This window comes from Cyrtonyx montezumae, unplaced genomic scaffold (assembly GCF_038088225.1).
Source record: "Cyrtonyx montezumae isolate F1298 unplaced genomic scaffold, pur_monq_1.0 scaffold_3, whole genome shotgun sequence".
Lineage (NCBI taxonomy): Eukaryota > Metazoa > Chordata > Aves > Galliformes > Odontophoridae > Cyrtonyx > Cyrtonyx montezumae.
The window spans coordinates 139591645-139616342 of record NW_027072034.1 but is presented as its reverse complement, the minus strand read 5'-3'; the positions used below and the strand labels follow the sequence as shown (position 1 = coordinate 139616342).

Sequence of the window (24698 nt, the reverse complement as noted above, 5' to 3'; positions counted from 1 at the left end):
GCAGTCTAATGAGCTGTATGTGAATGGTATTTGTTTTTCACATAAATTTTTGTGCCTACAGCTGTGAATCTAACAAGAAGTACAGAAGGGTACTCCAAAAAAAGTATCTTCAAGAACGTTGAAGCACCCATATGTAACACTGCATGTATTGCTGTATTTGGACATCTTCTGCTATAGTGTAGAGATATGTGATTTTCTTGTAGCTCTCCTTGTGCCCAAGTGCTTAACTGGGAAGCCAGCTGTGTAAGATGTTGCTGTGCCCCAGCAAGAAATAAAAGCTTCATTTCTCACTGCCTATCTCAGCTTGAGGGCATTGCTTTCCTAATAAGCGACAGACATACAGCTTGGTTTCTGTTATCAGAGCCTTGGTGTAAAGGCTCTTATGCTGGTCATACCAGGCTCCAAAGTTTGTTACTATATCTCTTAGTTTTTCACTTTGGAATTTGTTTTCATGCCAGCTCTGTCTGACGGCTACGATCCCGCTTTCTGAGACAGAGGTGCCTCAGCATTTGGCTCCTTGCTCCAGATGTTCCTCTAGACAAGAACTACTGGAACACAAACATACATCTACCACATAAATGACATGCATTAAAAAGCAGCAATAGCTGTTAAAGAAGGAAAAAAAAAAAAGAGAGCAAAATGTTTATGATGAGTCTGGTAAGTTAATGAGGAGGGGCAGAGACAAACAAAAATTTAGCTTTGTTTGTTGAGCAGAAACCCAAGGATGGCAGGTGCCTTTGCTACACAAGACAGTGAGGATTTTCCACTGCAGCCTCCAGCAGGCTGAGTATTTGGGTGGTAGCAGCCAAGTACAGGTGGAAATGGAGGTGCTCAGGCTAAGACAAGAAGGAGGGAGATGTGCTGAGTTGGGATCAATTACATATGAATCAATGCTGCTAGAAAACGGCTGGAGGAACAGCTCTAGGAAAGTCCCGCTGTGGCCTCAGGATTGTGGCACAGACCATGGCCAGTGGTGCTGGCCTCTGCAACTCACTGCCTTTTGCCTCGATGGATCTCAGGGGCAGGATGGGGTGCTGAGTTTGGAAAGTGACCTAGCTGTCCTGTGCTGTGGTGTTGGCACTTCTTCCAGGGCACCACGACTTCCCAGACTACTTCTCCTTTCCTGGGGTGTGGGTCTGCAGGTCCCCAGTTCCCATCACCACAGAAGCAGGCCGAACCAGCCCGTAAACCATTGACACTGTGGTAGCAGAATCTGTTTCTGTTTAACTCCAGCAAAGCAGCATGACTCCTCCCCAACCCTGCTTTGCTTGTGCTTCAGGAGGATTAGAAAGAGAGTTTAGCAAGTGTAACTTGAGCATTTACCACAGAAAATTTCAATCCATCTGAAATATAACATGTTATCAAAGAGTGCCACAACAACTAGAGAAATCATCGTTACACCCAGGCCAAGTTCAGTCAACTGATTTTCCAAGTCCTTACTGAGGCCTCTTTAACCAATGCACTGTTGCTCTGGATAACCACAGTTCGTACTCATCATTTGTTGTTGACTTTTGTAAAGCTTTTCCTGTAGGTGTTCAGTCACACCACCACAGTAAGGAAAAAGTTGTTGATGACAATAAATTAGTCTTCCTTTCTTTCTAACTTCTGCTTATCTGCCATTTCTTAGGAGGACACTGACTAACCAGTTCTCCTTGGGCACACATGGCTGCTGTAACTTCGTTAAAACATTCTTGGAAGGACACTGCTTATGAATATCCTACTTCTTGCAGGAGATCCATAACATCTTTTCCACACTTGACCCAGTTTATAAAGGCAGGCTACATGTCTTTTGAGTCTGTAGCTTGGATTACAAGAAAAAATTAATTAGAGTATGGCCTTTGTCTGAGATGGGAACTGACACGCTTTTATTAAAATCTGTAATCCATCACAGTTGAAGATTATAGAAGATTTTTTGATGATTCTTATTTTGTTTCTAGATCAACCAATATGTGTGAGTAAAGAGATTATCCTAAGCACTTATGTTTTAAATAACTTGTCAGCATGCTAAGATGATGAGTGCGATTACAAACAGCCCTGAAGAAACCTTGAACAACAGCTGATTCCTTGGATTATCATTTTAAAATGTCTGCAAAACAGTTTAGGTTGAAAGGAACAGTTATATCAAGATGGGATTTGAGAAAGGAGGATTCCTTTTATTGCTCTTGGTCCTTATAGGCTTGAAAACTGTAATACAATTTAGTGGCCAAAAAAACCTACCTTGAATATACAACTATTGGCAACTGCAAATACATGAATAAGAGATATCAAAAGAAAAAGCACAACATTATGTGAGGCTCCAGGCCTGTTTTCTTGAAAAGAAGGCCAGAGAACTAGCAGATGTGCATTACAGTTTCTTATGCTGTGTGCTAATATAGTGAAGAGCAGAAGTAGAAGGTAAGAAGATTATGGAATATGGTTTGGAAATGACCATAAGATCACAATTAACCTCTTTCATACATGCACCCCACGAGATTAAGAAAGGAGTGTCTGAGTGCATACCCTGTTTTTGGGATGAAAGAGGGAGATTTTATAGCACAGCAGACCTCATTAACCTAGATGTGCAAGTTCAGGGTTCCAGGCAACCTGAGGACTTCAGAGGAAGTAGCAAGCAACCCTAAGGCCACCTGGGAAGCAAATGTATTGCCTCACTCCACGTGCAATGTGACACCTCTCTGCTATCAACTTCCTGCCTGTATGCTGTGAAGGAAGCGTACACGGAATCCCACAGTGCTATAGGAAGGTGTGTTTTTTGGGACAATGAGTGGGTTCTGTCCCTTTGTAGGTCTTACCACTGCAGAATATGACAAATATAATGCCAAAAAAGAGGAGAAAAGAATTAAATCCTGTTTCTCAAAGGTGTTTAAGTTGGCTAAGGGATACACTGTGGCTCCCTCATGTCCCAGTGCAGACTGTTCAGTGTGTGTGGTAGACTGCGAGGCACAGACAGGAATATTTATATTTATTTTTGCAATGCCATAGGTAAAAACAATTTAACAATGCCAAGTACAGGTGTTATTCTCATAAAAACTTCTCATTTCAAAACAAATGATTTCTATTCCTCACAAAAGGTTAAAATCACATGCAGCTATATGAAGGTTAATTGCTTAATATGCACAATTATATATCAGAAGACTTTGTTAAAATAAAAACATACTGGACTACATCATTTTAACAGGGCAATTACACAGAACTAGAAAAACGACTCTGTAGTAAAATATAAAAATCTACAATTATAAATATAAATTTGGTCCATGGAGTCACTACAGAAGTAGCAGTATTTACAGTAAGTAAGATATTACTATGCTAAATGTCTAACTGAAATCTTAAAATGTGGAATGTTATGGAGAACAGTATTTTATTTACATCCTACTATATTAAAAGTTATATCTCTAGCAAATGTAGATTGTTATAAATACAGCAAATAAATCAAATACTAAAACCATGATGTTTGCTTGTAATTGAGAATTCCCTAACACCTATAAATATGATAATTTTAAGTTAAAAGGAAAGCCAGATAAATCAAAAACTAATACTGAAAAAAACATACCACAATTCAATTCTTAGAAACACTGTAAAAGTCAATCAAGTTAGTCCAGACAGAACAACGTAGTACAAGAAATCTTTCAAGAAAAAGGCACACATTGTTAATGATAAAAGTTCCTCAGTAAAGTCATATGTCACAGAAATGACTTTGCTGGAACAAAGATCAGGGACTGATAATATATATAGAGAGAGTAAGTGGACAGATTTCCCCCCACAAAGTATAAAACTGAAAAGAATAATGGTAAACTCCAGGTGTGACCGATGTGGTGCTAGTGTGTGTGTGTTCAATTTGCTTCTTCACTTAAACTAAAGATTCTAAACTCTCAGCTGCATTTCCATCTGGTAAAGCTGAGCCATTACTGTCCATAGATGCTGAAGGGTTTTCCTCTTGCCTCGTGCTGACAAGGCTGAGAATCGCTTTGTAAAGAAACTGGTACTGTTCCTAGGGAAGAAAAGAGGGTATATTCAGTGTGTTTCTGTAAATAATGGACCATAATACCTTGTAATGCTGCTATTCTGAAGCAAATAACAGCGGATGTGTCAGTCTGTTAATGTAATGTGCTCCACAACTTGTTACCCTACTGATCTTTATTCATTTTCAGACTAATGGATTCCCCCTGCACACACTGACCACAACATTAAGGAGCACACTACAGGTGCGGGGAAAAAAGCTATGTGTTTTTAAAGAAATATTATGTGCTAAATATGATTCTTGTTAAAGACTGCTAAAAAATTCTCACAGATTGAATGAAGCCAGGATTAGTGCTACTACTGAACTGTTGGCTTTCTTTTATTCCTCGACTGTGAAATCAGGCTATCTACCTCAGGATCTTCCTGGAGGAGGAATGTATTCCTTGCTGGACTGAGCCCATTATTTACATGACAGAGTAGATTTTAAAGTGATGGTGGCAGCTCTACATATTTTGAGTAAGTCTACTTGATAACATAACATAATATTTCATGGGAAATACCCTGTTTCAGAATAAGCATCAGGTCCACTATGCACCTCTGGAAGACATTTTTGATTAATCTGTACAGAAAAGAAGACACCAGTGGTGCAGTAATGTTGTTCTTAGACCTAAGCTTGCTAACAATACTACACATCCTATTAAAACACTGCACACATTTTGCTTTTTACTCACGATGTCTGTGAAGACTCCGGGCCTCATCAAATTTATCATCTTTGCTACCTGGTAAACATCCACCGAGTTCTCATTTTCCAGCTGATGCATGAGTGTTGTCAGTGCACAGAAAGTGCCTGCTGTCACCCCTCCATGCCTTTGTAAAGTAACAAACAAAACACAGAATCAAGTTTCCACAGCTAGAGGAAATACCACCGTTAGGTGATGAGATGAATTTCTGTGATGTTCACATTTTTCTGAAATGGGACTGCACACAACTTCACAGCTTTGGGCTACGACTGCTGGAAAGTCTTCAGGAGATGGACCTGGGTGTATTTTCCCTCAGACCTCTTCTAAGCAAATCATGAAGGCCTCTAGGTCTGGTTGCAACATTTCAGTATTTATGGCCATTATTAAGCAGCTGGAGGAGGTTAAGGTGCCTCATCTCAATAGTCTTATTTCACTCAGTAACACAGAACAAAGCCCTCACTGATTTTCTCTACAGGTACCCAACTCAGCAATTATCTTCAGTATCAGATAACTGTTCAGATATAGAACTGGACATTCAAAGTGTGACAAAAACAGAATGTTTCCCTTGTGGGTGGAGCTGAAACGGAAGGAGCAGCACTGTTGCTCGGGTTAGACTTGGTGCCTTGTTTCAGTGGCTTTCACTCTAAATGAGAAGGTTGAATGCCTCTACACAAAAACAAGACCAACTGAAAGTTGCAGTGCTTACTCATCATGTACAATCATGGGTCCGTCACGGTTTGATGTCTCCTCTTTGATGATGCTGATGAGTTCAAAGGTTTTGCTAATAGGACTATCGGGATTTGGCCATTTTGGACACTGAAAATGCCTCACTTCAAGTACATAGTCGTCCTAAAAGAGTCAAAAAAAGCATAAATAAATTTGATGAAAGATGTTCTCTTACTCTTGCCTCTATTCCAGTCTGGCTCCAGCCTCCAGAATCCCATCACTATGAAGGTTGGACTGCTCTATTCAGTGTCAACAAATTACCTATAGAATATGCCCCCTCCGTGGGTTTTTCAAAGCCATGGAGTTTTAGCACTCATTTACTGAAGAAAATATCACAAAACACAATCATTACCTTTAACAAACCAAATCCTGAGAGTTACAAGTTCATGGCAATGTTACCTGTGTAGCTTCTAAAATAAAGTCTTGGATTATGAGCTTTTCCTCGTTAGACAGACACTTGTGTTCTTCAGCAATCATAGTAACTTTGAAAGTCTCACAGTTTATAGGCTCATCTTTGTTTGGCCAGTACACAAATTCATCTTCAGCCTCGAGGAAAAGAATAAAAAGTAAGGAATTGATTAAATGACTGAATACCTCCTCATCTCAACTGTGATTTACAGAGATAAGGATCTGCAGATTCGGATTTTATGCTCAGTATAACATTACTACTTTTTAATTTTTTTTTTTCAAAATCCAAGATATTGTCTTGTAACTGCATGTTTTAAAATGTTACAATTACTAAAATGTAAAACCACAGCAATCAGCCATTAATCTTACCATATTCTGGCTATCAGGAAGCATGACTATTAGCTGGGCATTATGGTCCCAAATCATTCTCCAGAAATCCTTGATAGTGTGTAATAATGGATGCTGGGTAATAATGAATTCATTGCTTTGATAATAACCCTGCAATACAAAGCCATAGGACTCAGAACTGGAACCCAGCTCTTAACATTTAAAGGAAGATTTTTTTCCTTTAAAATAGAAATAGAAGGACAGAAAGAGAAGTCTAGAAAATAAATTCCAGCATTGTGCTTCCTTTGGTTTCCTGCAAATATTAGAAGAAAATATTAGAAGAAAAAGAAAACTTTCAACACAGTATTTTCCATGTGAAAAGATTAAAATCAATTACACTGAAGCAATTTTTAAAACTGAAAAATTTGAATAAGAAAATATAAAAGAAATCAGTAGATACTGGAACAGCCAACTCAGAATGAAAATACTTTTAGCTCAGTCACACATATTGATTGTTCTACATTAGTCAGGCTTCTAATGTTGCTGGCAACATGAAACAGAGAAAAGAATATTTGGAAGATCTGCAAAAATCTCAAGCAGTACCTCAATTTGGGTAGATGTCATACCAGCTGCTTTCCACAAAAGCTAACTCCTTTGCACTCTCCGCAGAGAGACTTACCATCTCTTTCCATAATATCCAGGGAGCTTTTACTCCTCCCTCACAGTTACTGAAAGGGAAAAGAACTGAAGGAAACCCAGGGAATCAAAAGATAATTAAAACCTGCTGAGTAATGCTCCCTTGGACTATGCCAACTGCAAAAGCTAGCATAAAACCTCTGGCAAGTTGAGCAGGCAGGAAGGTAAACCACAGTACAGCCAATGAAAGCTAACATGTTAGTTAATGCTTCTAGTTAATCTCAAAAGATTATTTCATGCTCAGATTTATTAATTTTTAAAATGGTGAAGGGATTTCTCATTCTACTGATAGTCAAAATGCAGCACACTTAATTGAACAGTAGCAATAGTAGTAATAATAACACACTCCTGGGGAAGTAACTCCTTCAGGGAAGGAGTGAATAATGGAAGAAATTTCCAACTCAGTATTGTGCCCCTGTAACGTGGATACTGAGCAGCTTTGAAAACATCTACAGAATGGGATGCCTTTTTCAGCAGCATGGTTAACTGACTTACCATAATATAGGAAGCATTGATGTAGTCTGTGCCCTCACCAGACAGTGATGAGATACCCACTCTAGATCTTTCCACTGTAAAAAAACAAACAAACAAACAAAAAACAAGTTAGGAAATAGCATGCATGTTGCACTGCCTCATATATTACAGCAATTATCCCAAATGTCTCATCGTGTGATATCAACACCAAACTCCACCAATCAGGAAACAGTGTTAAGCAGTTATCTATTTGATTTTCATACATGTAGTACTTCGACAAGACACTTCTTCACTAGGAGTACTTTATAAAACACTGTTCCATAACAACGGAGGTATCTTCTAATCTTGATAAGAAGAAGTTAAAAGGTTTGACACACACTATTCAGAACCATTTGTCCACCCTGAGAAACCAGCTTGAACAAGCTTACCAGGAATGATGGATGAAGTTCGGTTCTTTTCCCTGTTACACTGCTTGAGTGCAGTTGAGTAGTCACACTGCTGTGTGTTAGACTGGCTCAGTAACTGAAACAACGAAATTAAACAAATCAGGTCACTGTGCAAAGCCATTATTCCATCTTGTGCATTAAACAGGGGGAAGCACATACTAACTTTAGACATCTAGTTATCTGGCTAAACTAGTTAGCAAATTACCAGGGTAAAGGTGTCTCGAGCAAAGGTGCCAACATGCTTACAGAAATGCCTCTTAAAGTTGTTCCCACATCTAGCCCCCCTACTTCTTTTTGCCATTCCACTCTCACTTTTGTTTCACCTGCGTGTGACATTAAATAATTTTGGCAAACAGTAAATGTCCAAGCAAAAAAAAAAATTGCCACAGCCAGTGCTGCTCCTGATGTGAGGCAGCCCGAGGTAGCCTGGTGATAAGCTTCCTGATTTTGTCTCGAAACCCGTGAAGATTGTAGGACTGATACAAGAGTCTCATTGCCTTACTTGCTTCAACTCATAGCATTCAAACAGACAAAACACCAAAATATTCACTTATAGCTTCTGAAGTGACTGCTGTTATATAGCCACGGCCTTATACCAAGGGGAATATGTTCCCTGACCAATATAGATCACACCATTTTCACCAGAATTAAATCTTTCCAGACAACTGTTTTACCTTTGGCGATATGTAGTTGGATTTTCCTAAATCTTCTTACTGCCCTGCTTCTCATACACTTGGGTTGTTGTTTTTTTTTTTAATATTAAATAAGAGTATGAAAATAATTTTTATGTTCTAACTGACTGCATGAATTTGTCAAAATGCTCTGAAGTTAGGTTTAACAGTTAATTATAGACATGGCAAGTTAATGAATGTTGTGCTGATATACCTACTTTCAAGTCATGGACACTCACAATTACAAAGCTTTTCACGTGGCTGTCTCAGGGAGCTCACCTTGAATTGTTTCTCCAGCCGAGTCTTTCCTGTTGGTCCAGGTATCAAGAGGGTATTAACATAGGCATGAATATGAGTCTCAAGGACTTCTGTTTCCTTACTGAGTATCGCTTCAACCAGTGCATCATGAATGAAGATGTATTGCTCCTAGGAAAATGGAAGCAAGCACATAAGCTCCAATCATTTTCAGATTCCTCTGGACATCTGTGGCTGAGCTGACAGGTCTGACACAGTTGGCATTTCTTCACAGCTTGCTGCTGCAGGGCAGTCGTCTCATAAGGGGTCCTTCTCAGTGAAAGCTGTTCCTCTCCAGGGCAGTACACATTTACAAGTGATATTGACTTACACACACAAGGTATATATGGTATAATGCCAAATCCCAACCACCCGCAAAATGTTACATTCACATATACATTCATGCTTAACTCAGTAAAGTAAAAAATGCAAGCATAGCCTGAAGTCAGATTTTCAAGTCAGCTTGTTATGTGGCTGTCCCTCTCATTGTTACAATAAAGCAATCACTCCCAGTTCCTACCGCTATCTTCTATTTTCTCTCTCACATCCTTTGGAACAAGGGCCCATGCTGTTGTTGATTACCTTTTTTTTTTTTCCTATTGAAAGGCACTGGGGAATCTGAACACCTGTTCCTGAAACCTGAAATAGACTTCCAAAAGCCCTGCTGTTGCCCTTACTGTTTTCTTCTCATCTTTCACTATTCTATATCTAATATTCAGTTTAAATCAGCTATAGATAATCTTTTGTTGAAACAACATTCTTCCAATTTATTATTGTACAACTGTTTGATCACATTCAGTGAAGATCTGAGCACCAGAAAATGGTGTTTCCTTTAAAAATCCACAACAAAAATGCTTCAGTGGGAAAATGCTAACAGTTCTTGCCCTGCCAAGAAAATGCTGCAGTGGGAAGCATCATTTATGCAGATCTTCACGTTTCTGAGTACTCCCTAATAAATTGACAAGACCCTACCAATAGGTCACTTTCAAGTGCATTACACCACGTGAGCCTACAGTATGGAACTTCAGAAATAAGTGAAGGGGAAAGTCCAGTATGGCAACTCACTGCCTGTTTGTCTGAGAGTACCAAAACGAAATGTGAAAATTGGTAAGTCACTCATTAAACAGATAACTGTCTTACCTCAGTCTGCACCAAATAGTTCCTTTGGGTACGTATATGTTTTAAGAATCCAAATATGTTGACTGTCCCCTCGTGCTGAATTTGCTGCAGCATGCTGTCTAACACTATGTAAGTACCTGTCCTTCCAACACCAGCGCTACAAAACAACAACAAAAAGAAGAGTCTTGAGCCTGAAGTACAATATTCATGGAAAGAATTGTTTCTTATACATTGATTTTTCAACAAATTGGTCTGTAGGGAAACTTTTGCTCTACAAATTTTATTATTGCATGATTATATTACTTTGCTGAAATACCAAGGCTAATAGTGAAGAAAAACCTTTCCAACTCATCTTCCAATTCGTGCAGGAATAGATCTAAAGATTGTTTTTTTTTTTTTGAATGACTTTTAAAGTATCAATAGAAAAAGAACAAATCGGTTTCCTTCATGTTGCCCATTTTCAGCCTTCTGATACTCCTTAGGATACTTTGTCAACTATATACACCTAGAAAGTACGGCATACATCAACATTTGGGCACAGTTGATGTGCTCAAGTTCTTCTATGCTGAAATGCACACCACTTTAAAGGGAAAGCTGCATTATGCCACCCATTACAGATGCTGCCTGAGGAGCTTTCAGACACCAGACTGAGGGAAACCCCTGGAGGTGGCAGTGCCTCTGAAGGTACATCTGTAAAAGAAAGAAGTTACTGCTCTTCAGATATGGCCAACAGGGTGAGCAGTGATTGAGTCCCCTCTGAGTTGCAGAAGGAAAGTTTCACCAGCTGTTAGGAACTCTGACTCATTTAGCATAACAATGGCTGTATTGTTGTGGTGGTGTTTTTTTGTTTTTTTCCCCATGAAAAGTCTGGGTCAGGAGTACTAAGTCAAAAGGTCTTTGTTGTTTGTTTGTGTTCTTGTCATATATAGGATTTAGGCAGTTGTAATTTCCCCCTTGGTTATGTGGAGCTGCTATGTGTGTCAGTACAGGGCAGGGGCCTGCGTGGCCCCTTGCAGGCAGACCCAAGCTCAGTTATTTGCTAATTCAGTCACCCTATTTCCTCCTCAGAGACAGCACCAAGTATGGGTAGCATGAGTTCTGTTTGCTGTAAAAAAGCTGCCTAAATAAGCACGGTATAAAACTGAAAGGCTCAGGTTATCAACAAACTGGTAGACTCACAAAACATTACCAGACACCATTGCTACTTGTTATGAAAGAAAAAAACATGAAAAGAACCAAGACATAACAACAGCTAAATAAGGTTTCATGTAGTTCCTCACGTGTGCTCCATACAGCCTGTAAGGAAAAGTAAAAGTTAAATTTCTAACTCGATTCTCCGATGAAATGTCATAGTTGCTGGTAACAGGTGAACTCAAAGCCGTATGAAATTGGCTACAGAAAGAGGTGCGTTATACCTGGGACCCAACTGAGATGTTTGACTGAAGCCACATAACTGACCCCTGTTCGCTTCTAAAAAAGCACAGTGTAATTGACTCATAAGGTACTGCTGATCTCTCAGCCCACTGGCACATATCTCAGCCGTGGCATTTGGGGGAACCCTTGTTCTGAACTCCTGAAGAACAGAGGAGATGCAGATAGCAAAAGAACAACCAAAATGGAGAATTCTCATTTTCTAAGCTAAAAAGAGATTTCAGTCATATTAGATCATCCTAGAAATAAAATATCTTCATTTGCAGCATTTGTGAGGCGACTTTACCTGTTGGCTTCCTCAGAGTCAGCTCCAGAAGGACAGAATTCATGAGGAGGTTCTCTTTCCAAATGTTCCATCAAAGGTGAGGTACTACAGTGGAAAACCAGAACCTGCTTATATATTTTACAATAACCCGGTCCTCCACGGGCATTGTGAAGTCATTCCAGGCCCTATAAGCCCTTTTAAAGCAATGCTCCCTGGGCTGCCCAGTTCAGTGAGCGCTGTCAGAACACCTGCCTGCACGCCATGGCACATGCAGACCTCACACCACTCCCCAGAGTGCTCCTCCATTGCAAATGACTGCTAGAGCGCAGAGCAGTGTTAACAACAGCAGAGTTGAAGTTCAGCCAGGAAGAGTGTGAGTCTTCTTTTGTGCACAGAGCTCCTCTTAGGGTTACAGAGTGTCCCTGCACCAAAGAATGCATGAGCCAAAAACATCCTAAGGATATACACTGGCGGAAAGGAAACAATTACTGCTTTACACATATCTGATAAGCTCATAGCAATCAAAACAGTGGTAAAGAAACGTGCTAAAAAAGTAAAAAAGTATTTTTGAAAAGAAAAAAAAAGAAAGAAAAAGAAAAGAACACAGTGCAGAGCAGCATGATCTTGTTTGCAGCCATTACGGAGGCTTATAGAAATCGTACAGAGAGTTGATTAGTTGACCTTACCAAGGACAGAAGTATCAGCTAAGAAATTAATCTTCTTCCATCAGGAGTGGTTAAATAGGACAGTGAAATTTAACCCACCACTGAAAAATTCTTTGTTTCTGCAAAACAAAAGTGGAGTGAACCTTACGGCTGTAAAACCACACCTGCAATGAACCACAGTCGGCCCGACAGCACGGCGCTTGGCACGCGACGCCTTCCGCACGAAGGTGAGCACGGGCAGCGTGTACTCTGGAACACCCATGTCAGGCCACTGCGTGTAATGGTACTGAGTTACCACACGTCCACTAGACCTCCCTTTCTGGGAACCCTGCAACACAAAGATAATTGCATACAGAAGCAGCCCACGTTGCAAAGGCAACTCTTTGTAATTCTCCTTATGGACCTGACTGTTCCTGAATACTTACTTTATTATTTAACAAACACACTGAAATACTACCTAGCTCCTAACATTCCATTGTTCAAATCGGAAGGGACAGTGTTTCTGTCCCATCATTTTGTTCACTGAATGGAAAAATGAACTGTCGCTCATTATCCTGTAGAAAGACATAGTGAAAGGCTGAGAGCACTGGAAAGATAACAAACTACAATTGCTATTAAGATTCACAAAATTATCTGCCACTCTGCTCTTCCAGGTGGGCAGAAAGGATATGATTCATTTTAGCCAGCTTTAATGATGTACAAGGAAAGTAACCTCATTCAGGATGCTTTTCTAAGCCCACTGCTTCATTGGCAACTCAAAGATGGTTTTACGTTATCCAAAGCAGGTCAAATCTTTCAAAGAGAGATTCCTAAAACAGCTCACATAAATTACTTGGCAGTAGATGCTATAAGTTATTCATTAACTGTACAGGGAGGCTGAGAGACTAGATATTTAAGATTTAGGTGGCTGAAATCAAATAAGCTCTAAGAATTTCCCACAAAGTAAAGAATTCCCTTTGTAGCCATTCCCTTTTGCCCAAAGTATATTTCCAGGATGCCATTGCTGAGCATGCTGCTTCTAATTTCAGTAAGACAACGCTGGGATTCACCTGTTTTGCAGACAAGTAAAAATTACATCCTTAAAAAGGAAAATGGATAGCTGAGGCCAATGATTTAATTCAACCTATATTTTCTACTACCTGATCTCATTCTGAAAATTTGTCCTCCTGCTCACCTGGCAGGCAAAGTCCACATCAGCTCTCCAGTGTGATCACAAATTCATGGTCATACGTCACATTAGAACTACAGGCCAGTACCTCACAGAATCACAGAATGGCTGAAGTTGGAGAGAACCTCTGGAGACCATCTGGTCCAAATCCTGCTCAGGCAGGAACATCCAGATCAGGTTGTCCAGGAACACAATCCAGATGGCTTCTGAAGATCTCCAAGGAGGAGACTCTACAACCTCTGGACAACCTGTGCCAGTGCTCTGTCAGCTGCACTGTGAACGAGTGCTTCCTGATGTCTAAATCAAACTGCCAATGCTTCAGTTTGTGCCCAGTGCTTTTTGTCCTGTCCCTGGGCAACACTGAAAAGAGGCTGGCTCCATCCTCTTTGCATCCGCCCTTCAGGTTATTTATACAAGCTGATGAGATCCCCTTTAGCTTCTTCTTCTCCAGGCTGAATGGTCCCAGCTCTCACATCCTTTCCTCAAAGATGCTTCAGTCCCTCGATCACCTTGGTGGCTCTCACACAGACTCTTTCCAGTATGTTCACCCTGAGAACTAGACCACCACTCCAGGTGAGGCCTCATCCGTGCTGAATACAAGGGAAGCATCACCTCTCTGAATCTGCTAGAGATAATTTGCCTACTACAGCCAAGAATATCATTAGCTTCCTTAGCAGTAAGGGCCTATTGCTGTCTCATCATCAATTTGGTGTCCACTAGGACCTTCAGGTTCTTTTCTGCTGGTAACTTCCCAGGTGCAGACCTCTGCCTTTTTCCTTGTTGAGCTTCATGAGATTTTTGTCATCCCTCCCCTTCAGCCTGTCAAGGTTCTTCTGGATGGCTGCACAGCCCTCTGGCGACTGAGCCATTCCATTTAGTTTTGCGTCATCTGCAAATCTGCGGATTTCACTCATGGCCTTCCAGTATTCGAAGGGAGCGAATAAACAGTAGGAGGAATGACTGTTTACATGGGTTGATAGTGATAGGACAAGAAGGAATGGTTTGAAACGAAGACACAGGAGATTCAGGTTAGATGTTAGGAGGAAGTTTTTCCACTCAGAGGATGGTGACACACTGGAAGAGGTTGCCCAGAGAGGTTGTGGATGTCCCATCCCAGGAGACACTCGAGGCAAGGCTGGATGTGGCTCTGGGCGGCCTGTTTAGTGGTTGGTCACCTTGCCCATAGCAGGGAGGTTGAAACTAAACTATCTCTGAAGTCCTTTTCAACCCAGGCCATTCTATGATTCTATGAAATTTAATGAGTGTACTCAACCCCACCATGCAGACCATTAATGAAGGTTGTTAAACAGGACTGGACTCAGTACTGACTGGCATCCAACTAAACTTTGTACCACTATCTCCTCAACTAGTTGAATTCATCTTTGCGGTATACTGACAAGCATCGTGGCTGCCTGAGACCTACAGCATTCAGCCTTACCTATACAAAAGAAAACTTCCAACAACTGCCTTGAAAGTATTCTTAGAAACTTTTACTATTTCTTTTTGCCTAACCTACATTTTCAGGATGCCACAAACCTTTTTGATCTTTGTGTTTCTAAGAGTAAAATTCCTCACAGTGTAATAGGCAAGTACATGAACACTCTTCTGAGTAACCAAGAAGTTCCCATATTCTTCACTACCTTCAGCAGGCCAGTACTGATCACACTTTCTCTGTTAGAAAGCAAAGGAGAAAAAGAGAATGACAGAAAGAAAAACATCGTGATCAAGCTAATACTGAAATTTATGAGCACAGTAAACCACAAAAACATGCAGGAACTCCCAATATATCTCATATATAGTAGACACAATGTTCACAAGAGAAAAATAAGGTGTGTTTCTTTTGTGTTGTAGAGATCTGACTATGCAAAGATGTTATCTATACTCCAAAAATCAGAGAACTTTAAATCATTCTATCTGAGCTGAAGTTCTCTTAAACTGTAAAATTTGCCATAGTGTAGGCACTGTAAAATCTAAAGACAATAACAGATAATCTATAGGAATAAGAACACATTCAGCATGACACAGAGCTGTGAGGCCCAGTCCTCCTTCTCTAGGAGTACTAGAAGATACACGCTTACAGTGTGGTATCGCATATGAAATGGCGGTAACTCAGCGCAGCCCCTGTCTGCATCTACTGTGTTTGTACCCTTTGTTAGATGGTTACGTGACAAGAACTTGCATGCATTTTAGATACTGCTGCAAGTATGTGGTAACTGTGATACTACGTCTCTTCGTTTCACATGCGCATTGCATATGCCCATCATATCACATCCTCTGATAGGAGCTGACCTTATTTTGCCTCACTGGATTGCTGTCTGCAATTGAGTTTAAATGCTTTCTTTAGTTTCATAACACAAATGCTGATCTTTATACTTCCATAACCAATCCTAGTAGAAGCAACTACTGTGAACTATTTTGTTTTGCTCAAAAACGTCTAAAACAGATTTCTGAAAGAGATAAAGGAGCCTGCTAGATGTAGATCTATCAACATCAGAGAAATAAATAACAGACAAAAGTACTCATACCCTTCCCTTCTCAAGGAGATTAGTTATCATCACAATAACTTCTACGTTATGTTCCCATATCATTCTCCAGAAATCTTCTGCAGTTGATTTTAGTGGCCCTTGAGCTGCAATGTAGGCTTTTGGCTTGTTGTAGCCCTAAATTGAAATATAACAAACGACACTTGTCAAATCACAGTCCACAAGCAAAAGGAGGTTGGGAGGAGTACATGACATTCTATTTATCTATTTTTAAAGAATCTCAAAAGCTTTTAAGTACTTTTGAATTTATAACTATCAAAATCACAGAAAGCCTGTGGTACCAGATGACATCTGAATGCAACTGTTATGTCAATGTTTATCGTTCCAACAAATGGGATATATATTCAAGTGCCCATGTTCTGGCAGAATGTTGACATGATAGTGATTATGAGACATCTGTTATGATAGTGGTTTAAGAAATGAATCAAGATCATTCGCATGTAAATCACTGGGTAATGAAAACTGACGAAATGGTATCTCAATGAGGCTCGCAGCCAACTGGCATCTTCCTCTCATGAGATTATCCCAGACAGAAGAATTAACCACTTACCAAAAAATGCATAAAAGAATAAACATTCAGATGGGAAATGTTTCTGTAATGACTCCAATGTGACAGAACATTTTTTTTGTTTGTTTCATAAAGCTCCTCACTAAGCTGCAGCTGCTGCAATATCAAGATGGATTTGAGAAAGAAATGGGCTTTACCTCTTTACCCACATTTTAAGTTTGTACATTTAACTTAGATAATTAAAGTACTGTGTTGTGTTTTTTATTTTTTATTTTTTTTTAATTATGTCTATTTACCTCCATACACTACTACTGACAGAACAGGTTGATAGATGGATGAGCTGTCAGATAGAAAAAAGCACTTACATCAACATAGTTGGCATTAATGTAATCAGTCAGTTTTCCATCCTTTTCTGCAAGCTGTGCTAGTTTGACCCTGGTATGATCATCTGTAGTAAGACAAGGGAGAAAACAAGCGTATTTTCTTGCCAGAATCATATTCTTTCTGTCAGAAATCTTTTTTAGAAATACCAAATATATTTCTATAATATATATGAGTAATAAAGTGACAATCACATATGTAAACATCCTGTGCTTAGCCAAGAATCAGATTAAAAATTCTAGTTTACAGAAAAATAAGTTAAAGAATCTAAGGGTAAGTGTATTCAGAAATTCAGAATTTTATTTCAGGAGTTAATTGAAACACATTTTATAAGAAAGGATGAAATATTATCAACTTTCCATTAAAAAACACATGGCATTTTTGAAGTCTAACATGTATGACTGATAAAAACCCAAGGCTCTTATACAATCCTACTGAAAATGGATGAAAAGGATGATAGCATAAAGTATCTTACCGTAACCCTGCAGTATCATAGAGTGGTGAAATATAAAGTAAACTAAAATTAAAAATCAAGTATCCAGTAAAGACAGAATGTAACCAGTATATAGTGATCCTGAAAGGCAAACCTGTTCAGCATCCCTGCACATCAACCTGGCTGCCCTAGGGACCCCAAACAATGACAGGCACTGAAGCTTGGGCACGTTCACTGCAAATTAAGGAGAGCAGCGCCTGGAGACTGGAGAGCAATGGGAGCCTGGAGAGCTGGTCAGCTGATAAGCCTCACCACTGGTTTTTTAGGCAGCAAATGACAGTGAGCTGAAGCTTTTTGAAGTCTCCATTGGTTAGATGGACTAGAGGGTTGATTCAGTCACACATGGTAATTTTTGTTCTTTGAGCTAATAATTACTTGTTATTAAGCTGCTCTGTCCTTTGATAACAAAGTCCCTGCCCTGGCAACTTTTGCATGGTCAGGTACCTAATACAAAGTGTCATGGAAAAAAAAATCACTTTCCTTTCCTCTAGAGGGGTCTTCAGCCAGGTGGAATTGGATTTTTTGCAGCTGGTGCAGAGCTCACCTTGCCTCTTGCCAAAATGGGTTGATTTTATCTCTTTTTCTATAAAGCTCTGGTGTCACTGAATGATGAACATATATTTAGTTTAGGGTCTTGTTGACAGAACAAACTTGAAATACTATAGAGAATTAACCCACTGTAAGAAATGAGTCCCAAATGACTGTTGACAGGAGCCCAGTCAATGCCCCGAGGGACAATAGTAGGAAAGGGACACCAGGCTCTTCCCTGTGAATCTGACTGACGTCTCAACCACTCCTGGAAGAGTCCAGAACAATGCCCAAGTGATGGGAGGAGACCTGCTGTCCATTCCTCTGGTTTGGCTGGTGTCTGGTGTCTCAAACAATCCTGAAAATGAAGCCAGCTGCAGCTATTAATAGGGTCTAGGGGACTCTGTCCCTTTCCTTTTTCCTTTGATACTATAAATAGGAGCAGGAAGGCTGGGGGGGCAGGGGGCGGGGGCAGCCCAGCCCCTTTTTCTGCTGTTGCTCCCACTTCTCACTGCTGCTGCTTCCCTTTTCTTTGTTGCATGCCATGTGGAACACCCCAGTGCAGGCCTGGCACTGGATCCATGACTGGTGATCCTTTCCTTTTTCAGATTTCTTCTCTTGATCTTTCCCTCTTTCTCTTAAAGCTGTTAAGCAATGCAAGGCTTACTTGTATTTTCTATAAAACCATGCAGCTTAGGTAGATGTAACTGTGGGAGAGCCAACAGATACAGGATACCTGTTTGACAAAAATCTCCCATTGAAATTGGTGTTTTTTTCCTCTTATGCACAGACCTTAAGTGTTCTTTCACCTTCATTTATCCAGGGGGATTTGAGACTCCATTCATGGGAAGGACGTGACAGCCACTAGAATGATCAAGAGCCAGGGCTTCTCATAAAGATGATCAAAACTGAATAGATGTTATTTTCAGAGAAGACAACTCTGAGATAGTGAAGCAAAGCAATGTGAAAACTTGTCCTGACTACTGATGCTGGTCTATTATATTGTGGCTGGACACAATACAACATAAAAAAAGTAAATTTATGTTTCCATATGACAGTAAATATATCCAGGGATTGTGAAGCTCCTGAGAGAATAAATCATCATTATTATAGACCAAAGATGGATTAACTTTGTCAGTCAACACATAGCTTCTTTGGCTTTATAATAATATTAAACTTGAATCTTTCAACTCCCAATGGGTCATCAAAGAAGAAATAAATACGTTTTGCTAACAAGCACTCATCAAAGCAGCAGGATGTCAGAGGATTAACTGGAAGTGAAATATCATTATATTCCTCCGCAGGCATTTTGCTGAACAGTATCCAGAGTTTTCACTATAGAGGCATATTTTTCCCCCCTCAAATAACATATATAAGTCTACAATTGACCATAATTGCTTCTTAAGCAAAACATCAGGTGATGCATTTACTTACAAGCAACAATGTTTATGTATCGATTCTTATTCTTGTTGTCAGGGTGATTAGAGCTGTCCGATGTAATACCTAGATCTACAGTACAGCTCTGGATTTCCTGAAAAAATAAAATGCATCATACTTAAATAAGTACTGAGGTAAATATAGCGTCTTAAAATACAGTAATTCATCATGAAAAGAAACACAACCTTCTACCCGATTAGCTATGATATTTTACAACTACTTCAATGCTAGAAAAAATGCAGTGAAATAATTCCTTACCTGATAAAACTGTTTCAGTGTCTAATGAGGGAATGAATGCAAAAAAAAGTAAAAAAAATCAAATTCCACAGCACAGAACAAATGGATAGAAGTGTTTATATAAGTTATAATTACTATATGGAAAACAATTATGGTCATGCATTATCATTATCATTATCACCACAATATCAACAAAGCTTAAAAGAGACAAGAGATAATTTTCTTGCTAAAATGTGGGCATCTGTTTTTCTATCTTTAACTTTAATGTTAAACCTTACTCTAGTGGAATATTATACATACGAGAAACATAACTGACTTTCGTCAGATTATCTATGTTTTTAACTGTCCATAGGATTTCTTATTGGTCCTTATAACCACTTTAATTTTTCCTGTAAACCTCTTTTGCTCTCTTTTCACTTATTCCTGAAGCTCACACAAGCAGGGCAGCCTGCTTCTCAAGATACTTCACGGGACAGCATTAAAATCCTCTGACAGCAGCTTCTCAGTAACCCAAAGCTTTTATGAAGACTGCCTGCGAGAGACAGGCTTGAGAAGACAGGCCCATAGCCTATAAAACTCACAAAGCTACTATTATAAGTTTCTTATCTTACTGATTACTTTAACTGACAAGAAACTCAAGCATTTATAAGGTCCATAGTTTTACATGGGAAATAACTAGCTATGACAAAAAGAACTATAACATTTCTCATAACATGTTAGGATTTATTTCAATATTAATCATCTTCACCTTCAGATATTTAAATATATATATGAAAAGTGGTTACCAATCTGAAAACTACAAATTTAAATATGAGCTATTTTATAGTAACTCTTCTAAAAAACTGAACTAATCCCACACCCTGACCTCCAAATGTATTCAACCTACAAAGACAATGACTAGACTTAAATTCTTCTGCATTTTCTATTTTCTTTATCAGTAGTAAAAAGGCCTGGACACATTCTGGGATAGTCTGTAAATCCAAACAGAAGCTCAAGGAAACAATAATATGTTTTTTGTTCTAGTCAGAGCCAAGAACAAAATATTTCAGATGGTGAAGGCTCAATGAGGTACAATGTATTTGGTCTTCAGATGATTACAGTAATTTAGGAAGTTAATATGATGAACAATATGATTTCTGATGTTGCAGGAACATTGCTACCACTGTATTCACACACAGTTTTTCCACATTTGTTCTTATTAACAACCAGTCTATCTGGAGCCCAATCCAGATAGTTCATATGCATTCATTTAAAGTAACATATGAACTGGGCATTATTCACATGTACCTATAAATTCATTCCCACAATCAGATTGATACTCTGAACATCTAATAAACTAAAGATGCTTACGAATAAGGTTAGGTGAACCTAATTTTGGGCTATTGGGTCACAGCACACTAGATGGGGAACCCTAAGCAATACTGAGACATGCAAAATTATGACTTTCTTTAGTTTCAATACAGTTTTTGCAGCAGTAATACTAAAATGATTTTAAATTAATAGTGATCAATTTAAAAATATTTTCATCATAAATGTTTGATTTTACTGAAGAATGAACACCTGTCAAAAGTTTTAACAGCTTAGCTTTAATTACAGAGTTTTTGCTTATAATGCTCGTTTTATAAGTGACTTAAGTTAGTACTTATCAATCTTTAAATTGAACGTAATGCAAATGAATGTAAAAAGCAATGAAGTTATGTATGAATTAGTTACATATGGTGAGAGCAGCATTATGAGAATGTTTCAAAGTTTTGAAATAAATACATCATATAATCCATTTGTTTTACAAAATCAAATATAAAGCTTTTACTACCACATATGAAGAGTCTATATTAGCTCCCCCATTACTCAGAAGTCTTGTCATGTGTACTCATTATTTTCCTATTTTTTTCTTTGTTAATGGAACATGTGAATGTGTGTAGCTTCTGCAAAATTCAGCTGGCATTAGTAACGGAAAAGCTTTAAATCTACAGCTATATCTGTTAAACCATATAAATTGTATTATCTTTGCATAGATTATTCACACAGTTATTTAGCATTTTCTCACAGCCATTGCCAAACACATTTGCATCCCAGTCCTCTTGTAAATCTCCCTAGCCTTGATGAATGAACAGTTCTCCCTGGGCTCAAAGTACTCATTTACATGAGATTATGAATGTAGTACCCCAAGTCAGATTGTAATACCCATTTCTCTTTTTTTTTTTTCCAGGCATTCAAACTTAACATTATTTGTATGCTAAGAAAGACGACGTCATACCTCAAATTCTTCAGAAAAACCATTACTTGCATGTAAATCTGCAACATGTTTTGGAAAATGCTTTATTGGAATTGCTCCAACATCATCTTAGGAGTGGGAAAAGACAAAAAACAGGTTTATGAAGAATAAAAAGGCAGAGGAACATAGAAAGACGTTCATATGTAGGCAATCCATACAACATCCTGAAATAAAATTTTTGATATGCACTTTGGATATACAACTATCCATAAAAAGAAAAACACCCCCCAACACAATTAACATTCTTAAAATCATTCTCAAACACTTACACGTTTATAAATGGCTATTCTGAAAGAAGATATGGAAAATATCCAGCTAGGCCTTGTTCTCTCTTTAAGCCTCCAAAATAAAGGTCCTGATTCTGCAAATGCCGATCTTGTCTGAAAAAACACTCAGTTGACTCAACTGAAGTCAAGGGGAATTGGGAAGTTTAGCAGTCTGCTACAAGGTATTCCAAGGGAAAGGGCAGGAGCAGGACTCTGAATACTACTGCTAAAGAAAGAATGATCAGATAGACAAGTCTGGATGCTTTAGGTTGATTAGTATTGCACTGGTTTGCTGATACAGTGCATGGACTAGTTCCAACCTTACTAAATTAATAAAGCATTGTGCCAGTAGTATAATTCTAACTGATGTGTTGCATGTATACATTGGCATTCAAAAGAAACAATAGATTTTCATCTTTTACTTCATAAGTCAGCAGAAATTTCTGCCTATTCATTCCCATAATTTTATGACTGATATAAACTTATGTCTGATCCTGGGTGTCATCTGCAAATTCTCATATCAGGCTGATAATGCAAGTTGTAAGTTAAGGATTTAAGAATTCCTGGATACACAGAAAGAAAACATTTACATTCTCAACCAATAAAAGTGACTCATGCGACTAGTGAGTCTGAATTTTCCATTAGATATTTTATTTCAGTACATCTCCTTACTTGACACAAACACAGTAAAACACTAATGTAGAGCATTAATTAGAGACCATAGCAAAAACATTTGGGACTTGTAATCTTTTCGTTCCTGCAAATATGCTAGGTAAACATAGTCCTCTATTCTGCTAATTACCTGTTAATGATGACATTATTTTAGCTAGTTTTGGCTCTGAATAATAATTATTTATTTAATGTAGTGTTATAGAATATGTTTATTTCACAATTTTTAACTTCAGCACTGTTCCATATGAGAAAAAAAGAACAACAACATCAAAAACACTGAACAAAGACCTGATGTTTATGTCAACAGATGTTCAGCGCTTAGGCCACCTAATAATTTTAGCTTTTGGTTACCAAGTATTTGTTGATTTGTACGGAGATCCATCTGGTCTCCCACTTACATGAATGGATCTGCATACAAAAAGTGAATTTATCCAGTCAAGCCTAAGAGAAGCTGAACAAATGTGTAACACTTGCTTCACACTTCAGAGATGAAACCAGGCGTAAAGCGTTTGTTCTAACGATCCGCAAACACAGCACCAGAAGGTAAGGTAGATGATCTTAAGAGTGAGGACAGAAAGGGAGAAAGAGATTTCAGGTTACTTCTATTTTTTTTCCTGGTCACTGCTAATCTCCTAGCTCAGTAACTTCTGACTCTAGGGATATATTATATTTCTAGATATCAAGTACTACTTGAAGCTCACTCAAGGCTGGTATTGTCTCCTAACATCAGCCTGTAATTCACTACTTGTGCTAAACATGCAATTTATACTGTGAAGTGCCAGGACATTTTCTCTGAATAACTGCAATCTCCTATCTTTGCTAATTAACTTGGCAGAAGGAAAGTTTACTTTATAAATGAAATCTGTGGAGTGTGCTTTTAGTGATTCTTCCAATAAAATCTTAAGCTTAGCAGTTACAAAATGCTCTTTCTGATCTACACTCTTTGCCAACATTATATACCAGTCAGTCTCAATTGTACAATAACACTACTGAAACACTTGTATGACAGAAAACACAAGAACTGCTCACTTGACATCTGTTGCACGCAAAAGAAAACAAAAACATTTTTCTGAGTGCTGGACCTTCTTCCATACAACATTTTATGTATCTGTTAGTCATTTAAAAACACTTTCCTCTTTAAGTTAATATCAGTATTCCAGAAGTAAAACCTCAGTGTCAAAACACGTATTTTAGGCACTTGAGTAACTGTAAGTGCAATTCTGTCTTATCACAATGGAATACACTATCTCCCTGAGGTTAGCTGGTCAGGGAAAATTGCAAGAAAATTATACAGTTGTACTGCAATATAGTTAATGATAGAGAATAAGAGCTGAAATTTCCTGTAATGATTGCCTCTTGACATTCAAACGTAATGACATGTTTTCTGAAATCAAGCTACATCCCCACCTATTAACCATTTAGAAAAAGGCTACCTGTCTCCTCACAATAGCAATCAACGTAAGAGGCCTTTAAAGATGCCTACAATTCAGTGACAACAGAAGCTTAATATCTGGGATTTATTCAATTAAATGTTCTTACTAGTTACCTACACAAGGGCTGCTTTTGCTTCGCTTAGTCATTTCAAGAGTACCCATCCCCCCATGTAATTGCATTTTGTGGAACAGGATATCCTCTTTTCATGTGTGAAAATGTGCCTTGGGATCAGCAAAATCTGTCCATTTGACTTTTCTACTCTAACCAGTTTGAGAAAGCAAGAAGGGCTGCATGTCTTCCTCTGCCTCATCTCAAGGAAGAAAGAAAAGAAAGCGGAAAAAGTAGAGTGTGTATGGAAAGATAAGGTGTTAATAATACTCTTCATTTGGGCATCTGTTTTAGGAGAGGTTCACAGAGAAGATACGCTACTAAAATATATCCATTAGAGTTAAAGAAGACATTGTAATTGCCAATGAAACATAGATTAGGCATATATTGGTCCTGCTGGTAAAAAGTAAAACTCAGGTTCTATACACAGGT

The 24698-nt window shown here is 38.6% G+C and overlaps 1 protein-coding gene across 4 annotated transcripts in view; it reads right to left on the bottom strand.

Annotated features, from left to right (window-relative positions):
- Window positions 1-2944: 2944 nt before the first annotated feature.
- PTPRZ1 (protein tyrosine phosphatase receptor type Z1) overlaps window positions 2945-24698 on the bottom strand; it is a 129138-nt gene continuing 107384 nt past the window's right edge. For 2 of the 4 annotated variants that reach the window (XM_065743492.1, XM_065743495.1), the window contains exons 15-30: window positions 21769-21854; window positions 19272-19368; window positions 16801-16883; window positions 15910-16044; window positions 14921-15055; window positions 12381-12544; window positions 11573-11656; window positions 9877-10012; window positions 8722-8868; window positions 7754-7847; window positions 7347-7420; window positions 6198-6326; window positions 5820-5966; window positions 5401-5543; window positions 4686-4821; window positions 2945-3985 (exon numbers count right to left, since the gene is read on the bottom strand). In XM_065743492.1, coding sequence (XP_065599564.1) covers window positions 3845-3985; window positions 4686-4821; window positions 5401-5543; window positions 5820-5966; window positions 6198-6326; window positions 7347-7420; window positions 7754-7847; window positions 8722-8868; window positions 9877-10012; window positions 11573-11656; window positions 12381-12544; window positions 14921-15055; window positions 15910-16044; window positions 16801-16883; window positions 19272-19368; window positions 21769-21854 — 1931 coding nt within the window. In that variant the 3' untranslated portion in view covers window positions 2945-3844. The remainder of the gene's footprint in view (window positions 3986-4685; window positions 4822-5400; window positions 5544-5819; window positions 5967-6197; window positions 6327-7346; window positions 7421-7753; window positions 7848-8721; window positions 8869-9876; window positions 10013-11572; window positions 11657-12380; window positions 12545-14920; window positions 15056-15909; window positions 16045-16800; window positions 16884-19271; window positions 19369-21768; window positions 21855-24698) is intronic. The other 2 variants (XM_065743493.1, XM_065743496.1) reach the window with 1 other exon arrangement.